The sequence below is a fragment of the Oncorhynchus kisutch genome, linkage group LG14 (assembly GCF_002021735.2).
Source record: "Oncorhynchus kisutch isolate 150728-3 linkage group LG14, Okis_V2, whole genome shotgun sequence".
Lineage (NCBI taxonomy): Eukaryota > Metazoa > Chordata > Actinopteri > Salmoniformes > Salmonidae > Oncorhynchus > Oncorhynchus kisutch.
Window position 1 is genome coordinate 27,512,640 of NC_034187.2, and position 19,581 is coordinate 27,532,220.

At 48.6% G+C, this 19,581-nt stretch overlaps 1 protein-coding gene across 1 annotated transcript in view; it reads right to left on the reverse strand.

Annotated features, from left to right (window-relative positions):
- Positions 1 to 19,581, reverse strand: part of LOC109904065 (echinoderm microtubule-associated protein-like 5) — a 74,961-nt gene that overhangs the window by 12,837 nt on the left and 42,543 nt on the right. The window contains exons 5-20 of the mRNA XM_020501166.2: positions 14,669 to 14,854; positions 13,683 to 13,818; positions 12,864 to 13,065; positions 10,022 to 10,159; positions 9,551 to 9,807; positions 8,679 to 8,891; positions 8,416 to 8,583; positions 7,649 to 7,755; positions 7,387 to 7,505; positions 7,035 to 7,221; positions 6,665 to 6,770; positions 6,152 to 6,245; positions 1,191 to 1,291; positions 898 to 1,091; positions 511 to 622; positions 184 to 311 (exon numbers count right to left, since the gene is read on the reverse strand). Coding sequence (XP_020356755.2) covers positions 184 to 311; positions 511 to 622; positions 898 to 1,091; positions 1,191 to 1,291; positions 6,152 to 6,245; positions 6,665 to 6,770; positions 7,035 to 7,221; positions 7,387 to 7,505; positions 7,649 to 7,755; positions 8,416 to 8,583; positions 8,679 to 8,891; positions 9,551 to 9,807; positions 10,022 to 10,159; positions 12,864 to 13,065; positions 13,683 to 13,818; positions 14,669 to 14,854 — 2,448 coding nt within the window. The remainder of the gene's footprint in view (positions 1 to 183; positions 312 to 510; positions 623 to 897; positions 1,092 to 1,190; positions 1,292 to 6,151; positions 6,246 to 6,664; positions 6,771 to 7,034; positions 7,222 to 7,386; positions 7,506 to 7,648; positions 7,756 to 8,415; positions 8,584 to 8,678; positions 8,892 to 9,550; positions 9,808 to 10,021; positions 10,160 to 12,863; positions 13,066 to 13,682; positions 13,819 to 14,668; positions 14,855 to 19,581) is intronic.

Sequence of the window (19,581 nt, forward strand, 5' to 3'; positions counted from 1 at the left end):
CTGACCCCTTCATTACTGACATCTCACTGGCTCCCACAAAACCAAACGGCAAAAACCTGGCTGACACATCCCTGCTGGCCGTAGTTACAGCTGGAGCATGGCACGTGTGCTGGTCATTGTGGCATTTGTGACAGACAGTTTACTTTTTAATTACACTGTATGTAACTCTGTGTATCCGCTCACCTGGACCAGCAAGGTGATGGGTCCACTCTTATCCACCTCCAGAATCTCTCCGTTCTTTGTCCCCACCAGTATATAACCATGACCAAGTGATATGGCACGTATGGAAGGGTTGTCTTCCAACAGTAACCCTATAGAGTGAATTATAGGATCACGTCAAAGACCTTCACTTTAACCAGCGTCAGAGGAAGCAATCTTCATTAAAGCTAAACGGATTGAGTGTTTAAATGGATTTCCACTGACTGATTCCATTGGCGTTGGAGCTATGAGCCCAGTATGTAATGTGATTGGCTCCACGGCGGCGGTATGAGAGAACGGTGGTCTTTTTACCTTTGGAGCCTGGAGCGAGGACTGCTCTCTTGATGGCGTACGTCTTGAGGCATCTCTCAAAGGTGTTGTCCCACAGAGCCACTATTCCGTCCTTCCCTCCGGTCACAAATCCCTACAAGGTGGAACGTCACGAGAGAACAGGAGATAGATTAGAATCTCTCTTCTTTAATCACTCACATAGCATCTTCGTATAAAACTGACAACTGAAATAATACAATCCTAGTACTCTCTTCATTGACAATACTACACCATCAGAATTGTAATGGCACAAACAAAGAGAGAAACAGAGATAGCGAGAGAGGAAGAAAGAGAGAGATAGAAACAGAGAGAGACGTCTCTATTTGACATTTCAAATGGCCAGTGTGTTAACCCCTTCCCTTCCAGTACCTTCTCCAGGGCGTGCATACTGAAGACTGGGCCATCATGGGCTTTGACTGTCTTCACCAGGAACATGTCTCTCCAGATACAGATGTCTCCTGTGCACGTCCCCGAGAACACCATCTCCTCTGTCCAGCCATACACAGCACACATCATCGTCTCGGTCTTCCCCATGTTGCCCTTACGCCCGATCAGACCACCACCTGAAAGAGAGGTTGTGTCAGTAACTCACATGACAACACATCACACCGTTCCTCGAGACACTGCCGAGTTAACTCTCGTCTGACTTTGGGGTCTCTTACCTGTTTTATGCCAGAACTTCATATGCTTTATTCCTGCTGTGATGAGCTTGTCAGGACAGTATGGATTCACTTTGATGACGAAAATCTTATCCTTGCTTCCCCTGAAAAATGATTGCATTAATTCCATTCACACAAAAATACTGTGGATCTGAAATGGAAGAGGAATACACTTAGAAGGCAGTTAGTAAACAGTGCATCTGCATAGTGTGGCTGCCACCCTCCCTAAGGGCTCTTAATCACTTCACATATGAACAATAAGGATCAGTGGCCTTTCCTGTCTGATCCAATGGAGCGTAGGGCACTCTGGGATGGCTCCCTAATCACTGGCCTTTCCTGTCTGATCCAATGGAGCGTAGTGCACTCTGGGATGGCTCCCTAATCACTGGCCTTTCCTGTCTGATCCAATGGAGCGTAGTGCACTCTGGGATGGCTCCCTAATCACTGGCCTTTCCTGTCTGATCCAATGGAGCGTAGTGCACTCTGGGATGGCTCCCTAATCACTGGCCTTTCCTGTCTGATCCAATGGAGCGTAGTGCACTCTGGGATGGCTCCCTAATCACTGGCCTTTCCTGTCTGATCCAATGGAGCGTAGTGCACTCTGGGATGGCTCCCTAATCACTGGCCTTTCCTGTCTGATCCAATGGAGCGTAGTGCACTCTGGGATGGCTCCCTAATCACTGGCCTTTCCTGTCTGATCCAATGGAGCGTAGTGCACTCTGGGATGGCTCCCTAATCACTGGCCATTCCTGTCTGATCCAATGGAGCGTAGTGCACTCTGGGATGGCTCCCTAATCACTGGCCTTTCCTGTCTGATCCAATGGAGCGTAGTGCACTCTGGGATGGCTCCCTAATCACTGGCCTTTCCTGTCTGATCCAATGGAGCGTAGTGCACTCTGGGATGGCTCCCTAATCACTGGCCATTCCTGTCTGATCCAATGGAGCGTAGTGCACTCTGGGATGGCTCCCTAATCACTGGCCTTTCCTGTCTGATCCAATGGAGCGTAGTGCACTCTGGGATGGCTCCCTAATCACTGGCCTTTCCTGTCTGATCCAATGGAGCGTAGTGCACTCTGGGATGGCTCCCTAATCACTGGCCTTTCCTGTCTGATCCAATGGAGCGTAGTGCACTCTGGGATGGCTCCCTAATCACTGGCCTTTCCTGTCTGATCCAATGGAGCGTAGTGCACTCTGGGATGGCTCCCTAATCAATGGCCTTTCCTGTCTGATCCAATGGAGCGTAGTGCACTCTGGGATGGCTCCCTAATCACTGGCCTTTCCTGTCTGATCCAATGGAGCGTAGTGCACTCTGGGATGGCTCCCTAATCACTGGCCTTTCCTGTCTGATCCAATGGAGCGTAGTGCACTCTGGGATGGCTCCCTAATCACTGGCCTTTCCTGTCTGATCCAATGGAGCGTAGTGCACTCTGGGATGGCTCCCTAATCACTGGCCGTTCCTGTCTGATCCAATGGAGCGTAGTGCACTCTGGGATGGCTCCCTAATCACTGGCCTTTCCTGTCTGATCCAATGGAGCGTAGTGCACTCTGGGATGGCTCCCTAATCACTGGCCTTTCCTGTCTGATCCAATGGAGCGTAGTGCACTCTGGGATGGCTCCCTAATCACTGGCCTTTCCTGTCTGATCCAATGGAGCGTAGTGCACTCTGGGATGGCTCCCTAATCACTGGCCTTTCCTGTCTGATCCAATGGAGCGTAGTGCACTCTGGGATGGCTCCCTAATCACTGGCCTTTCCTGTCTGATCCAATGGAGCGTAGTGCACTCTGGGATGGCTCCCTAATCACTGGCCTTTCCTGTCTGATCCAATGGAGCGTAGTGCACTCTGGGATGGCTCCCTAATCACTGGCCATTCCTGTCTGATCCAATGGAGCGTAGTGCACTCTGGGATGGCTCCCTAATCACTGGCCTTTCCTGTCTGATCCAATGGAGCGTAGTGCACTCTGGGATGGCTCCCTAATCACTGGCCTTTCCTGTCTGATCCAATGGAGCGTAGTGCACTCTGGGATGGCTCCCTAATCACTGGCCTTTCCTGTCTGATCCAATGGAGCGTAGTGCACTCTGGGATGGCTCCCTAATCACTGGCCTTTCCTGTCTGATCCAATGGAGCGTAGTGCACTCTGGGATGGCTCCCTAATCAATGGCCTTTCCTGTCTGATCCAATGGAGCGTAGTGCACTCTGGGATGGCTCCCTAATCACTGGCCTTTCCTGTCTGATCCAATGGAGCGTAGTGCACTCTGGGATGGCTCCCTAATCACTGGCCTTTCCTGTCTGATCCAATGGAGCGTAGTGCACTCTGGGATGGCTCCCTAATCACTGGCCTTTCCTGTCTGATCCAATGGAGCGTAGTGCACTCTGGGATGGCTCCCTAATCACTGGCCGTTCCTGTCTGATCCAATGGAGCGTAGTGCACTCTGGGATGGCTCCCTAATCACTGGCCTTTCCTGTCTGATCCAATGGAGCGTAGTGCACTCTGGGATGGCTCCCTAATCACTGGCCTTTCCTGTCTGATCCAATGGAGCGTAGTGCACTCTGGGATGGCTCCCTAATCACTGGCCTTTCCTGTCTGATCCAATGGAGCGTAGTGCACTCTGGGATGGCTCCCTAATCACTGGCCTTTCCTGTCTGATCCAATGGAGCGTAGTGCACTCTGGGATGGCTCCCTAATCACTGGCCTTTCCTGTCTGATCCAATGGAGCGTAGTGCACTCTGGGATGGCTCCCTAATCACTGGCCTTTCCTGTCTGATCCAATGGAGCGTAGTGCACTCTGGGATGGCTCCCTAATCACTGGCCTTTCCTGTCTGATCCAATGGAGCGTAGTGCACTCTGGGATGGCTCCCTAATCACTGGCCTTTCCTGTCTGATCCAATGGAGCGTAGTGCACTCTGGGATGGCTCCCTAATTACTGGCCTTTCCTGTCTGATCCAATGGAGCGTAGTGCACTCTGGGATGGCTCCCTAATCACTGGCCTTTCCTGTCTGATCCAATGGAGCGTAGTGCACTCTGGGATGGCTCCCTAATCACTGGCCTTTCCTGTCTGATCCAATGGAGCGTAGTGCACTCTGGGATGGCTCCCTAATCACTGGCCTTTCCTGTCTGATCCAATGGAGCGTAGTGCACTCTGGGATGGCTCCCTAATCACTGGCCTTTCCTGTCTGATCCAATGGAGCGTAGTGCACTCTGGGATGGCTCCCTAATCACTGGCCTTTCCTGTCTGATCCAATGGAGCGTAGTGCACTCTGGGATGGCTCCCTAATCACTGGCCTTTCCTGTCTGATCCAATGGAGCGTAGTGCACTCTGGGATGGCTCCCTAATCACTGGCCTTTCCTGTCTGATCCAATGGAGCGTAGTGCACTCTGGGATGGCTCCCTAATCACTGGCCTTTGTGCTGCTGCATCACTACATGGCCCTCACTAAGGCCAGAGCTGTACTGATACCTACTTCATCTCTCGATCCCTTTCAAGCTCACTGAGGCCAGAGCAGAACTGACACCTACTTCATCTCTCGATCCCTTTCAAGCCTTCTCACTCACTGAGGCCAGAGCTGTACTGACACCTACTTCATCTCTCGATCCCTTTCAAGCCTTCTCACTCACTGAGGCCAGAGCTGTACTGACACCTACTTCATCTCTCAATCCCTTTCAAGCCTTCTCACTCACTTCCTTCCATCCCTCTCTCTTCCTCCCCCTCTCTCTTTTTCCTCCCTCTACTCTATCTCTTCCCCTCACCATGCTCCTCTCCCAGCTGAAGACTAGGCAGTGCAGTGCACAAGGCAGGCTCTGTCAGGCCCCATTTCCCTCTGTCCGCCTCACTGCACTGCCCACCAGGGCCTGCAAAGGAGATTAGTGCAGCTCCAAGCTGTCTCTGAGCTGCCACGGGAGCACAGTACACAACAGCTACGGCACACAGGCTCTAACCAGCCTGATGGAATTCCAATAGACTGTATTATAGCTATGAATATCAAGTGCAAAGCCATAGAGGAACAAGACCAGCAAAGACTGGGAGAAATGGGGGTGTCCATTTAGATGCTAGATGACCATTTTGAAGTCCTGGATATTGGATAGTTGCTCGTTTGAATTGCCATTTTGATTTTACATAATTGTCTCTTTCTAAACGGGCACTTTTAATTTGAGATTAGCGCCCACGGTGAATGCAGTCTGAACCCAGGTAAGATGGATCCGGGTTAAGATGGATCCAGGTTAAGATGGATCCGGGTTAAGATGGATCCGGGTTAAGATGGATCCAGGTTAAGATGGATCCAGGTTAAGATGGATCCAGGTTAAGATGGACGGGCAGGAGATCTGCTCCAGACATACACTTTAATCATTCAGCTGTGAGTTGGCAGGGCCAAGTGTTCTCTATTCAGAAAGTCTGCAGGATGGTTCCCCTCCCTCCTCTCTTTATCAATCAACCAGTGAACCCTCCTATATAAATGTCCACATTTAAAGTGGAGGTGCTCAAGTTGTCTAGAGAATTAAAGAGAAGGTTTAGATCGAGAGCATTGATGTACTTGTTATTGTTCTCTCAGCTCTGGAGCCTGTACTGTACAATGGCCAGGGGATGGTTGAGATGCTCGACATTGCATGGCTGGACACGTATCTGTGAATCAGTGGGGCTGGATGACTCATTTATCCTGCAGGGACTACTGACCGGGTTATAGCCTGTGGACAAAGATCTCACATTTCCATGAATACAACCAAACTGAATCTGCACCAAAACGAGTATTATGAGATCAGCATGTATAACACGAGCTAACTCACAGAGAAAACAGAAAACATTCTCTGTTCTTGTTTTTCATCAGTAAGAGCGCAGTGTTCCTAAAGCATGTCAACCCACTAGGACTTATCTTGACCTTTGACCTCTCTAGTCTCTGCCTATCAAGGAGACGGCTGTTGAGATCTGAATGGCTCATCTGAGATGCCATAACAGCCACTGTACTGTACCAACCTGATGGCTGAGAGCTTCTCCCCCTTCCTCCAGTCCCAAAGGACAATGGTGTGGTTGTCATCCAGCCCCACCGAGGCCAACCGCTTGCCATCCGCTGAGTAAGAACAACAAAACACAACTTCATTCAATACAAAATTCACAGGGAGGCTTCTTATTTACTCTTGTTTTGTGAGGAACAGTAAACTAGCCTGCTCCCTGGTATGATCCATGGCATGTAATGGCAGCTACGCCTCGGTCTGTGGCCAATTAGTGGGAGAGAGATGAGCGCCTTTTCCTTGATGTGCCAGCCTGCCAGAGTACACTATCTCTGTAACATGTTTGTTCAGAGCGATGCTCTTAAATTGGCACAGATTTTAACTCGCCCCTCCTGTGTGAAGGAAGAGTTATTTTTCTTCATGGCTGACTGAGAATGTCAGGTTAGATTAAAGCAAAAATGGATCGTTGTTGTGTTCAATGTGTTACATTATCTGGAGAGTGTATGGAAAGCAGCTGTAAACAACTCTGGGGTATTACCTGAGAAGTCCAAGGCACACACTCCCAGTTGGTGGAATCCTTTCAACACAGACAGGGGTGTCATAACCTCTGTGTCCCATACGTGGATGGAAGAGTCTCGCCCCACCTGGACAGACAGAAGAATACAATTAGCTTCCACATAATGCTTCCACTCATCCACAGCAACTTCCACACCCATTCATGACAATTCAATCGTTTTAGCACAGTCTTGGCAGTAGGAAATCATCTTTGGTTACTCTGCACCATAAGCATATGAGCCTCCATCTCCCAAAGGCACCCTTAGAGGTCAGCCTCTCTACCCTTAGGCCCTGAGAGGGGTTGCTACTCTATCCCTGTCTCTGAATAGTTCATTGGTAGCAGTGCTACCTACCTGGCCTGTTGCTACATAGTCCTTGAGGGGGTGGATGGCCAGGCACAGGATGTCGTCGTCATGGCCCATGTAGAAGCGCTGGGTGTTCTGCTGTCGGTTGTACACCACCCCCACGGCCGCCACGTGGTACACCATCTCCCCTGTCTGGGTGTAGAACAGGTTGTTCCTGCAGTCGTAGCCTCTGTAGCTGGAGCACCACAACACAGGGAGCAATTATTGAGATCAATAATAATGAATGATTCATATCAGTCACAATCTATCTCTTGCTTGTGTGATGTTTGATGGTATGTGGTGCTGCCATGGATGATGGTATGTGGTGCTGCCATGGATGATGGTAATGAGGTGTCCTAACCCGTGGATGAAGTGTAGCTTCAACCCGCTCCCTGGTGCTCTCTCCCTCTTCTTCATGGCCACCGCACGGTGCTTCTCCTTGGACAGCTCTTTGAGCTGAGGTAGATCTTCTTTGTAAACCTGGACATGGAAACACAACATGAGGAATCTGTTCAGGTTTTTACTCAATGTAACATCAATTGTTTTTCATATGCAATGTTCACAAATGTGTCATTTTCAAATGCAAAGCCATCTGAGAGGGGAGCAGGTGTTGTGTCACTAACCTGCCGCCGATATGTGAGGTGTGTCTCCTGCTCGATCTCGGAGTCCATCTCAGGCACGTCTGACTGGTCCGAGTCCGACTCCTCACTGTTGGAGTCGCCCAACGTCTCTGCGGGAGAAGAAGACTACATCATTTCTATTCTCCCACCCAGCTGCTCCCACATCAGTCTGTTCAATAGGGTTAAACACACTAATCCAGAACTAGCAGACAACCAGTATTGACTACCATTTTAGCCAACACCAAAGTGGATCACAGAGCAATTAGTTTGCTGGGTGAAGATGACATCTCATATTCATCAAGCAAGCCTTTTATAAGTCTTAAGTGGCGGACTGCTTGCCCCGTTCCACAGCCCTATTACTCAGACTGAGACATAAAAATGCTGATGCAGAGAGACTCGGTTGGACGTGCCAAGACCAGGCAGTGAGTAGCCCTGGCACTGCCATGACGGTACTCGCTGGTCCATTAGGAAAATTAAATGGAAAGGCAGTTAGTGTGTGGTTTCATTTGACAAAGCGCAGCGCAGCTCTGTCTGAGACCATTTAGTTGAGAAACATGACTTACAAATGAGGACAAGGTTGTAGGAGCTGTACACAAACACAAAAGTGCTCTTCTATGAGCTGATGTGGAAAGCTTTTAGCTGGGATAAGGAACATCATTCAAGGGGAAGGATCACAGACTTCACTGCACTTCAGAGTCATATTCACATTGAGCAGGAGTGATGTTATAGAATAGAACAGGGGCAGTAATAGAAATGGGACAGCGACGTACCTTGAGGTGCTATGTGAAGAGCTTCCTTTGACTTTCTGTCTGTGACAAACTTCCACTGGAACACTGAGTGGTCAGCTCCACCAATGGTTATCACCCACTGGTGGTCATGTGACCACCTGGCATTGGTTATATGGGCAGAGTGACCTAAATACTTTTTAAACTTTGCACCTGGGATAGAGAGAAGAGTAGTTCCAGGTTAATTTGTGAATGCATGAACTGACAACGTCACATCCATGAATAGAGGAACCCATGGAAATCCTCACCTTTTCTTACACACGGGTACCGTAATAGTTTCACTAATCCATAATCATCTGCTGTTACTAAAACTTGATTATTAAAGTTGGCGTCAACAGAGTTGATGTCATTGATCTCTGAGTATTTGGGCCATATTCCGTTGACCTCGGGGCCCAGCACACACGTCCACGAGGACCACTGCACCAGCTTCAGCTCTTCCCTGTTGGTGACCTCTTTACCGCCTGTGCAGAAAGACAGTAATAACTCCATCATGTGCAACTAAAGCATCAAATGAGCAGCACATGAGTCATCATGACAATGTTGTCTCATGGCCATATGTAGGGCCGGCACAATTATCGTATAACTGTGTAACCGTCAATTATGGACAATGACCAAACGAAAAAGAATAAACATCATAATCGTCTCAATACATTCATATTAGAAGGGGGAAGGGATTCAAATGTATTTTCAAGTAGATACACAGTAGTTTACACAACAGCAGCTGAACATTTTTACATGAAGTTGGTAAAGTTGTTCATCATATTACAACAGGGCGACACAGTCGAGAGGAGAAGCTACATTTCCAAAAGTTCCAAGCAGTCAAAACCATTTGTTTTTGAGCCAGGGGTGTCACCAAGGCTGTGTTATATGTAGTAGCTCATTGTCAAAGATGGCCATTTGAATGACAATTAACCGTTACCCAACATTCCACGATCGTCACAATCCTAGCCCTACAACAAGGCATACATGACACGTATAGCTGTAAAATATCATTCATAACAGTGTAGAAATGACACAAGAGAAAACCTGTCTTAGCCGGTGCACTTTCCTTCCCATAGAGAATAAGGCTCTTCACAGTGTCATTTATCGACATGCTGAGACGTCTCATCGACAGACTTACTTGGCATCCTGTAGAAGAGCCTCTTTCTGTTGCCGTCATTGGTCTGCAGATACTTGCTGTCTGTGGACCAGTCCATGTGTGTGATGAAGCTAGTGGAGCCGATGCACTCTCCCACCTTCTTGTACCTCTGCACCACACTGTAGATGTCCACAGAGTTATCATTGGAGCCCACGGCCAGGTGAGCTCCGTCAGGAGAGTACTTCAGCTCATGGATGGCCTCCTTCCTGTCTTTGATGTGGACCACCTCTGTCATATCTCTGTGGAGCGGGAGAACGTTACTGGAAAGGTCATTCACTATATTCTTTAAATAAGAAACAACCATTCTCTAATCAAATTGAGTATGCAAGCATCCACTAACTTGTCATATTGTTCATGAGTAATGAAATTGCAAAAAAAAGGTTAACATGAAGTTCATACCAAGCTAATCAGAAAGAAATCCGATGTGCCCTTTGACCTCTGCCCTGTACTCACCTGACTCGTAGGACGGTGAAGGAGCCGTCCTTCATGCCCAGCGCCAGGTGAATGCCGTCCGTGCTCACAGCTGCACAGCGGATAGGTTCCTCCATATTACAGCGAGCTATCAGCGCATGATCTATAAGGCTCCATATTCTACAGAGACAGAGGGAGAGGGAGAGACAAAGGGAGAGGGAGAGGGAGAAAGAGGGAGAGACAGAGAGAGAGACAGAGGGAGAGACAGAGGGAGAGACAAAGGGAGAGGGAGAGATAAAGGGAGAGGGAGAGATAAAGGGAGAGGGAGAGAGAGGGAGAGAGAGGGAGAGACAGAGAGAGGGAGACAGAGGGAGAGACCGAGGGAGAGACAGAGAATAAGACAGGGAGAGACAGAGGGAGAGACAGAGAGAGGGAGACAGAGGGAGAGACAGAGGGAGAGACAGAGGGAGAGACAGAGAATAAGACAGGGAGAGACAGAGGGAGAGACAGAGAGAGGGACAGACAGAAAAAGACAGGGAGAGACAGAGACCGAGGAAGAGGCAAAGGGAGTGACAGAGACAGAGGGAGAGACAAATGGAGAGAAGGAGACAGAGGGAGAGACAGAGGCAGAGGGAGAGACAGAGACAGAGGAAGAGACAAAGGGAGAGACAAAGGGAGAGAGAGGGAGAGACAGAGGAAGAGACAAAGGGAGAGATAGAGACAGAGGAAGAGACAGAGGGAGAGAGAGACAGAAAAAGACAGGGAGAGACAGAGGGAGAGGGAGAGATAGAGGGAGAGAGAGAGAGGGAGAGACAGAGACAGAGAAAGGGAGAGACAGAGAGAGGGAGAGACAGAGGGAGAGGGAGAGATAGAGGGAGAGAGAGAGAGGGAGAGACAGAGACAGAGAAAGGGAGAGACAGAGACAGAGACAACGGGAGAGACAGAGACAGAGGGAGAGACAGAGAAAAAGACAGGGAGAGAGAGGGAGAGGGAGAGACAGAGAGAGGGAGAGACAGAGAGAGGGAGAGACAGAGAAAAAGACAGGGAGAGACAGAGGGAGAGACAGAGACAAAGGGAGAGACAGAGACAAAGGGAGAGACAGAGGGAGAGACAGAGGGAGAGAGAGAGGGGTGGAGACAGAGAGAGGGAGAGAGAGAGAGACAGAGGGAGAGAGAGAGGGGGAGAGACAGGGGGAGAGACAGAGGGAGAGACAGAGACAGAGGAAGAGACAAAGGGAGAAACAGAAAAAGACAGGGAGAGACAGAGAGAGGGAGAGACAGAAAAAGACAGGGAGAGACAGAGGGAGAGGGAGAGATAGGGAGAGATAGAGGGAGAGACAGAGAGAGGGAGAGGGAGAGGGAGAGGGAGAGGGAGAGGGAGAGGGAGAGGGAGAGGGAGAGGGAGAGGGAGAGGGAGAGACAACGGGAGAGACAGAGACAGAGGGAGAGACAGAGAAAAAGACAGGGAGAGAGAGGGAGAGACAGAGGGAGAGGGAGAGACAGGGAGAGACAGAGAAAAAGACAGGGAGAGACAGAGGGAGAGACAGAGACAGATGGAGAGACAGAGACAAAGGGAGAGACAGCGACAAAGGGAGAGACAGAGGGAGAGACAGAGGGAGAGAGAGAGGGGTGGAGACAGAGAGAGACAGAGGGAGAGAGAGAGGGGGAGAGACAGAGACAGAGGAAGAGACAAAGGGAGAGACAGAAAAAGACAGGGAGAGACAGAGAGAGGGAGAGACAGAAAAAGACAGGGAGAGACAAAGACAAAGACAGGGATAGACAGAGGGAGAGGGAGAGGGAGAGGGAGAGACAGAGAAAGAGATATAGGGAGAGACAAAGGGAGAGACAGAGGGAGAGACAGAAGGAGAGACAGAAGGAGAGACAGAGGGGTGGAGACAGAAAGAGGGAGAGACAGAGACAGAGACAGAGGGAGAGACAGAGGGAGAGAGAGAGAGAGGGGGAGAGAGGGAGAGACAAGGGGAGAGACAGAGACAGAGGGAGAGACAGAGACAGAGGAAGAGACAAAGGGAGAGACAGAGGGAGAGACAGAGACAGAGGAAGAGACAGAGACAGAGGAAGAGACAAAGGGAGACAGAGGGAGAGACAAAGGGAGAGACAGACAGAGGAAGAGACAAAGGGAGAGATAGAGACAAAGGGAGAGACATAGACAGAGGGAGAGACAGAGACAGAGACAGGGGGAGAGACAGACAGAGGGAGAGACAGGGGGAGAGACAGACAAAGGGAGAGACAGAGACAAAGGGAAGACAGAGGAAGAGACAAAGGGAGAGACAGAGGGAGAGACAGGGGGAGAGAAGGGGGACAGAGGGAGAGAAGGGGGACAGAGGGAGAGAAGGGGGACAGAGGGAGAGACAGAGACAGATGGAGAGACAGGGGGAGAGACAGAGACAGAGGGAGAGACAGAGACAGAGGGAGAGACAGGGGGAGAGGCAGAGACAGAGGGAGAGACAGGGGGAGAGGCAGAGACAGAGGGATAGACAGACAGATGGAGAGACAGAGGGAGAGACAGAGACAGGGGGAGAGACAGACAGATGGAGAGACAGAGGGAGAGACAGAGACAGGGGGAGAGACAGGGGGAGAGACAGAGACAGAGACAGAGGGAGAGACAGAGACAGAGGGAGAGACAGGGGGAGAGGGAGAGACAGAGGGAGAGACAGGGGGAGAGGGAGAGACAGCTTTGTAAGTACTCATGTGGGTCCAATTCCTTAATGAACCATATAAGTACCTGTATATGTGTACCTGTATGTATACATTGCTTTGGACACACCAGATCAGTGAGGGTAACTGCATTTGTGGGAGGGATACTGTAGTTCTAATGAGCATAAACTAATCCTAGGGTTTGACAGTGGTTGTGCTTGGTCACCCACCTGACTGAACGGTCATCGCTGCCGGTCATGGCCAGGGGCTTGGTGGGGTGCACTGCCAGCGCCCACAGCTCCCCCTCACAGTGACCCTGCATGATGAGGAAGGGCTTGGTGCGATCGTGGACCACCACCTCAAAGATCTCACTGTCCTGGGTGCCCACCAAGATGTGATCTCCCCGCCAACACACGCTGCGCACTGACAACCCTGCCAACACACACACACACACACAAACAGTTAATAAATAAAAACATTCAGACAGACACCTACACACAGAGTGGCTGTTAGAAACAGAACAAGACAGAAGGAATACAAGAGGACTACACAGTCTATTAGTTGTTATGGAGACAGTGTAGTTGGCGGTCTCTGGGGTAAGAAGGAATTGAGGTAGCTATATACAGTATATTCATACATATTCATATACTGTACATACATACATATGTATACGAGTAATAGAATAAGACTTTGGGCTGAATAAGGGGGAATGGAACAACACAACACATAAGAACAGAGGTAGTAGTCTGATTGTCCAGTGTCCTGCTCACTGTTACCCACCTCCACTAGTTTCACCTCTAGCTACAGTTAGGCCCAAGACCACAAATCAAGCCAAAGAAGGAAGAAAGGAAACAACTATTAGTCCCTAGAATACATCCTCTAGATGTAATGGAAAGGGCTCTAGGAGGCATACAAGAAGGCCTGTACTATCAAACAGCATGAGAAGAACACACTGGCTCATTTAACAACTCAGTGCACATTGGCATCCTGTGGACTGGCTCTGTGTGGGGTTAGAGAAGAGGAGAGTAGATGAGGGAGTTGCATGTCACCTTTATATCCCTGGTCTGTTTCCCTGAGATCGATAACAGTGATGGGTTTGAAGTTGAGATCCCACAGCCGGACACAGCCGTCCCGGCCCCCGGTGGCAAAGCCCTCCTCACAGGCATTCATGCTGAAAATCCCTGACTGGAGGAAAAGACAGTCTGTCAGTGGGGATGTGCACCACAAATGAACAAGACAGCCCAGCGGTACAGCAGCTAGCGACAGCCCTGCTGCAGCCGACACGTGTCTGACAAGGCTTTCACAATTAGAAACTAGCCGCTGCGCGAAGAGATAACACAACGGTGCCATACAGAAAGCGCTTGAACCATTGTTTTTTTCCTAACTTATTGGCAGGCTCCGGGGGCCACCTGCTGTGCAACACAGTGACTGAAGTAGACTGCTTGGAGTGTAGAGGACAGACATGGACCAACGTAGAGGGCCCTTCCCCCACCCCTCCAGCCCTGCATGCAGCTGTTGAACTCACAGATATCATTTCATCCCGAGAAGTAAATGGCTGATTCATTTCACTGAGGAAAATAAGAGAGAGCCAAAGAGGCTACATGACATGGTGTCACCCTGCTAAACCGGTCCTCTTGTATGCTGGCATCAGGCTAAATAAACCATGCTGTATAGACGGAGGAGTTGATCAGTCGCAGGTGGCTGAGTTGGACATGGATGATGACCTGTTTAATCATCCACTGGTCAGCACTAAGGTGGGTGTAGGCAGGCAGGCAGGCAGGCAGGCAGGCAGGCAGGCAGGCAGGCAGGCAGGCAGGCAGGCAGGCAGGCAGGCAGGCATGTGGGGGCTGTAGCAGAATGCAAGCCTGAGCTGTATAGCATGACATCTCTTGATTTGAGAAGAGTCTGCTGCTTAGCATTCCCCAAACTACATCCCACTACTGACAGGGGTGACACATAAACAAGAGACACCACCAGGAAGTGAGGTAGAACTAAAGCTGATCTGAAGTTAGAACCAACAACCACACACACTTACTCCATGGGCTCCTTGGACTGTCCGGATCAGGTTGATGCCCTTCCAGACGTAGATGTCACCGTTCAAGGCACCTGAATATGTGACCTCATCTCTGGCACAGGCCAGGCAGAGGATGGTTTGGAGATCTCCCGTTTTGCCAAAAACTCCTCGCTTAGGGGTCAGGGCGTTGCCACATAAGCTCCAAAACTGAACGCAGAAACAAACAGGGGAGACAGGAGAGAAGACTGAGTTTAACAGGGTGGCTAATAAATCAATCAACCAACTCATTCTACCTGAGAGTCATACATGAATAATATCATACAAAAACATGATCTAGCATGGAAACAAGGCTGCAGCATTTCAACTTGGGAACATTAGTTTAATGTTGTAAAGTACAAGGTCTATACAAAATGACAAAGACAAACACTGGGATCACATTGCGCACTTAACTACATGTAACATCTCCATTTGCATGCACACACACCCAGACACACACACACACACACAGACACACAGATCCATCTCCATACACAAACTAAAATCTAACTTTACACACAAAGGCTCAAATCTAAATCTCTCACCAAGTCCACAGTGGTGAACCCACGCTGGAGGTCAGAGCTGTAATCAGCTGATCAGCATGCAGACACACCCTGCCTCAGGGCAGGTATCACCATCACACACAGTCTCCACCACCACTGGTCTCTATCAAGCCCAGGCCAACCATAGTTCATGAACAAGGTCATTGGGATGCACGGGCACATTCCAGACCGCGGACAAATTCCATAAAGCGGAGAGCCGCTTTGTCTGCTTGACGAGGAGATCAAAGGAAAGAGTTGAGTGTGTGTTGGGTTTCCTATGCCCAGACACTGGCACCGTGACACGTGTCAGAGCACAGAGAGATGCCCTCGTCAAAGGGAGCAGCTGGAACATGACAGCCCTTTTCATTTCCTGCCTTAGGAGGATGTCTCTCAATGCCAATGTTTATCCCCTTAGCTTTAGCTAGAGCTTGGATCTCTGTTCATTTGTCAAATGCCTACAGGTGTAATCATGATGCATTATACATACAGGCTTTAAGTAAACCAACTTCCAAACAACCTTTGAGTTTGATGTAGATAGTAGCAATATCCCAACACTGAGGGTACTAAGTGCAGTGTAGTGTGTCCTACGTATCAGATGAGAAGAGAGCTGTACGTCTATAGAGCTAAGATAGGATCCAGGGATGAACTCTGGTACCAGCCCAGCCGGTGAGAGCATCACTAACACTGTTGAGGGAGAGAGGGCCAGTGTGTTAACAGGAGGGATTGATTATCACAGGCCAGCATCATCAGCTCCACTACACAGCCTGAGGTCCTGGGACACCACAGGGGAGGATGTTCTTAATCCTGTTGGGGAAGTCAAGCCAGAAAGTCGTTCCCAAGAAGAGAGTGGGTGCTTGGCGTGAGGGCAGGTCGTGTTGAGTTGTGTGGTTGTGGAGGCAGGCAGTGGGAATGGAGGCGGCTTGAGTGGGCGCCTGGCTGGCCCTGCCTGCCTGGGTCTGATAAGACAGGGACACGCAGGCCGCGGCTAATCCCCTCACTGCTCTAAATTACTGCTGAGAGGAGACGAGAGGCTGGAGGGTTTATAATGAGACCAAAGGAGGGGGAGAGAGAGAGAGAGAGAGAGAGAGAGAGAGAGAGAGAGAGAGAGAGAGAGAGAGAGAGAGAGAGAGAGAGAGAGAGAGAGACTGAGCTAGTGAGAGAGAGTGTGAGTGAGAGAGAGCTGCAGTGACAGCGGAAACACTTCAATTCTGCTAAAGAATAACAAGTAAAACCACTCTCTTTAAAAGCAGAGAGAGCAGCAAGACCAGACGATCCTCCCCAGCCAAGACTTAGGCTGGCCACAATGAGTCATAAAGAAGATGAAGGGAAAAGAGAGGAGGATGCTCTAGCTAACAGTGCCCAGTCCAGGATCTGCAGAATGTCAGTAATCAGTAACATGGCCACGTGCACAACAGAACCTTCCTGCACCACTTCTCCAGGGAAAACCTTTTAATGTTATCAAAGTTGAGAGGGTGTAATCCATCAGACAGGGCAGGCAGGCACCAAACTCCACCCCCCCCCCCCCTCACCACACCATTCCCCCTCTCTGCTAGCCGCTCATAACCACCACAGTGACTCTCAATGTCATGGCACTGATGCCTTGACTGAGCATTATAGAACTGATTGACTGACTGGCTTATTATTCATTTTACAGCAATGACTGACTGACTCAGTGTAATGATACTTGCTGACTGAGTTGTGTCAGGGCAGTGGTGTAAAGTACTTAAGTAAAAATACTTTAAAGTACTTCTTAATTCGTTTTTGGGGGCATCTGTTCTTTACTATTCTATTTTTGACTACTTTTACTTCACTACATTCCTTAAGAAAATATTGTACTTTTTAACTCCATATACTTCACGGACAGCCAAAAGTACTAGTTACATTTTGAATGTAACTAGAAAAATTGTCCAATTCAGGAAAATAGTCCAATTCATGCAATTATCAAGAGAACATCCCTGGTCATCCCTACTGCCTCTGATCTGGCAGACTCACTAAACACACATGCTTTGTTTGTAAATGATATCTGAGTGTTGGAGTGTGCCCCTGGCTTTCTGTAAATAAAATAAAAAATGGTGCCATCTGGTTTGCTTAATATAAAAAAAATAGAAATTATTTATACTTTTACTTTGATACTTAAGTATATTTTAAACCAAATACTTTCAGACTTTTACTCAAGTAGAATTTTACTGGGTGACTTTTACTTGAGTCATTTTCTATTAAGGTATCTTTACTTTTACTCAAGTATGACAGTTGGGTACTTTTTCCACCACTATGTCAGGGTCCTGCCGGAGGAGGCTCTGAAATCATCCCACCCTACTGCTTAACATCTCTCTTCACATGACTGCCTCTCTTTTCTGCCTGTCTATATCTTTAACATTTCATGTTCTCCTTCAATCAATCAAATGTATTTATAAAGCCATTTTTACATCAGCCGATGTCAAAGTGCTTATACAGAAACCCAGCCTAAACAATGCAGATGTAGAAGCACAGTGGCAAGGAAAATCTCCCTAGAAAGGCCGGAACATAGGAAGAAACCTAGAGAGGAACCAGGCTCTGGAGGGTTGGCAAGTCCTCTTCTGGCTGTACCGGGTGGAGATTATAACAGTACATGGCCAAGATGTTCAAACGTTCATAGATGACCAGCAAGGTCAAATAATAATAATCACAGTGGTTGTAGAGGGTGCAACAGGTCAGCTCCTTAACAGCTCAGCACAGAATGGGTGTTAGTGTGCTCATGTGTATAGGAATGTGTGTATGTGCACATTGGATGCCACCCTCATGAAGGGAAAACAGAGTGCAAATGGTGAAAGACCATTTAAGGATCTCCTTAAATCAACAGTAAAAGTGTCGTCCCCCACAAATGTCAAAATCAGGCCAATGGTGTCTGTAATATTGCGTGTGACTAGCATACATACAGTTGATTACCACAGCACCCCCCTTTGGCCAATCAGTGTAATTTTGTCTCTATGACAAGATGCATCATTCACCCAAATCTTGTAAAAATTGGGCCATCGGTGTCTGAGATATTGTGTTGGTTAGCTAGATTAATATCCCTGAACATGTGTACCAAATTTCATCACTCTGAGTCAAACAGATCAAGAGATATAAACATGTGTCCGTTATAGCACCACCTTGTTGTCAATATGAATGTTGTTGCACATGCTGAGTCTAAACAGTGTTTGCAACATGTGTACACATTTATGTTACAATACAAATATCCTTGACTGATTTATATGCATTTATGTGCCAGACCACACCCACATGAATGTTTATTGGTCAATGGCGTTTTAGGTACTCGTCTGGAAAATATTGCCTTGAGAGACCTTTGTCCAGATGCCACATATCAAGATTTGTGCCATAAAAATTCACAAAATTCTGAATAGCAGAAAGTCAATCATGGTGGACCTGAGGGATCCCTGAGGGATCCCTGAGGGAAATGTGTTCCTTGTGAGGAGAGGGACCTACGTACCAAATTACTTTAGGTCAAATGGGGTGAGGAGCGTGATTTTTAAAGATATTTTAAATATCTTGTTATATTGCCACCTTCTGGCCAATCAGTATAACTGTGTAAATGCCGGATCTCTACAGCAAGAAGCATCATTCACTAAAGTTTTGTCAAAATTGGGCCAGTGTTGTCTGTGACTAACGTACGAATGTACTAATGTACCAACGGACGGAGACAGATCCACAGTCCCCTCCCAGACTTCATTGTGGGGGACAACTAATCATCTAACAGCCAGACGTGTGCGTGTCTGCAAGTCCCAGGCACAGGGCTGCTAAGCAAATGTCATAGTCAAAGCCAAATCAAATGACCTTTTGATCGCAAAAGGATTTTAGCTAATGGTGGATCCTCTGGCTTCCCTCTTGTCTTTTGTGTTGAAGTGGGGGCAGCAGACAGTCCCAGAGACTGTGTTTTTCTGGGACTATGGTGAGGGGATTATTGGGGCTAAATCTGCTGGATGCATTGAGTGCTATAATCGCTGAGTGAGCGCAGGGCTGGGGAGCAGATGTCACACGGTCCGCAGGGTAAAGGCTCGGGAATTATGTGGGACGATTGCTGGATTGCCTTGGCATCATGAGATAGAAAGAGAGGGAGAGAAAGACAAAGAGAGAGAGAGACATGGAAAGGGAAAAAGAGTGAGAGGGGGAAGGGAGAGAAAGAGCACGGGCGCGCTAGCGCGCGAGAGAGAGAATTGCTGCACTGGGGTCCGTGCGTGGGGTTGTGGGAGAGAAGAGGTATTATCATGAGGGATGGGGGTGGGGGAGACACCAGGAAAAGAGGATGAGAGTCATCATTGAGATCCATGTCTCATAAGAAATACTAAACATATGTCAAAGAGGATAGCACCTCCATAT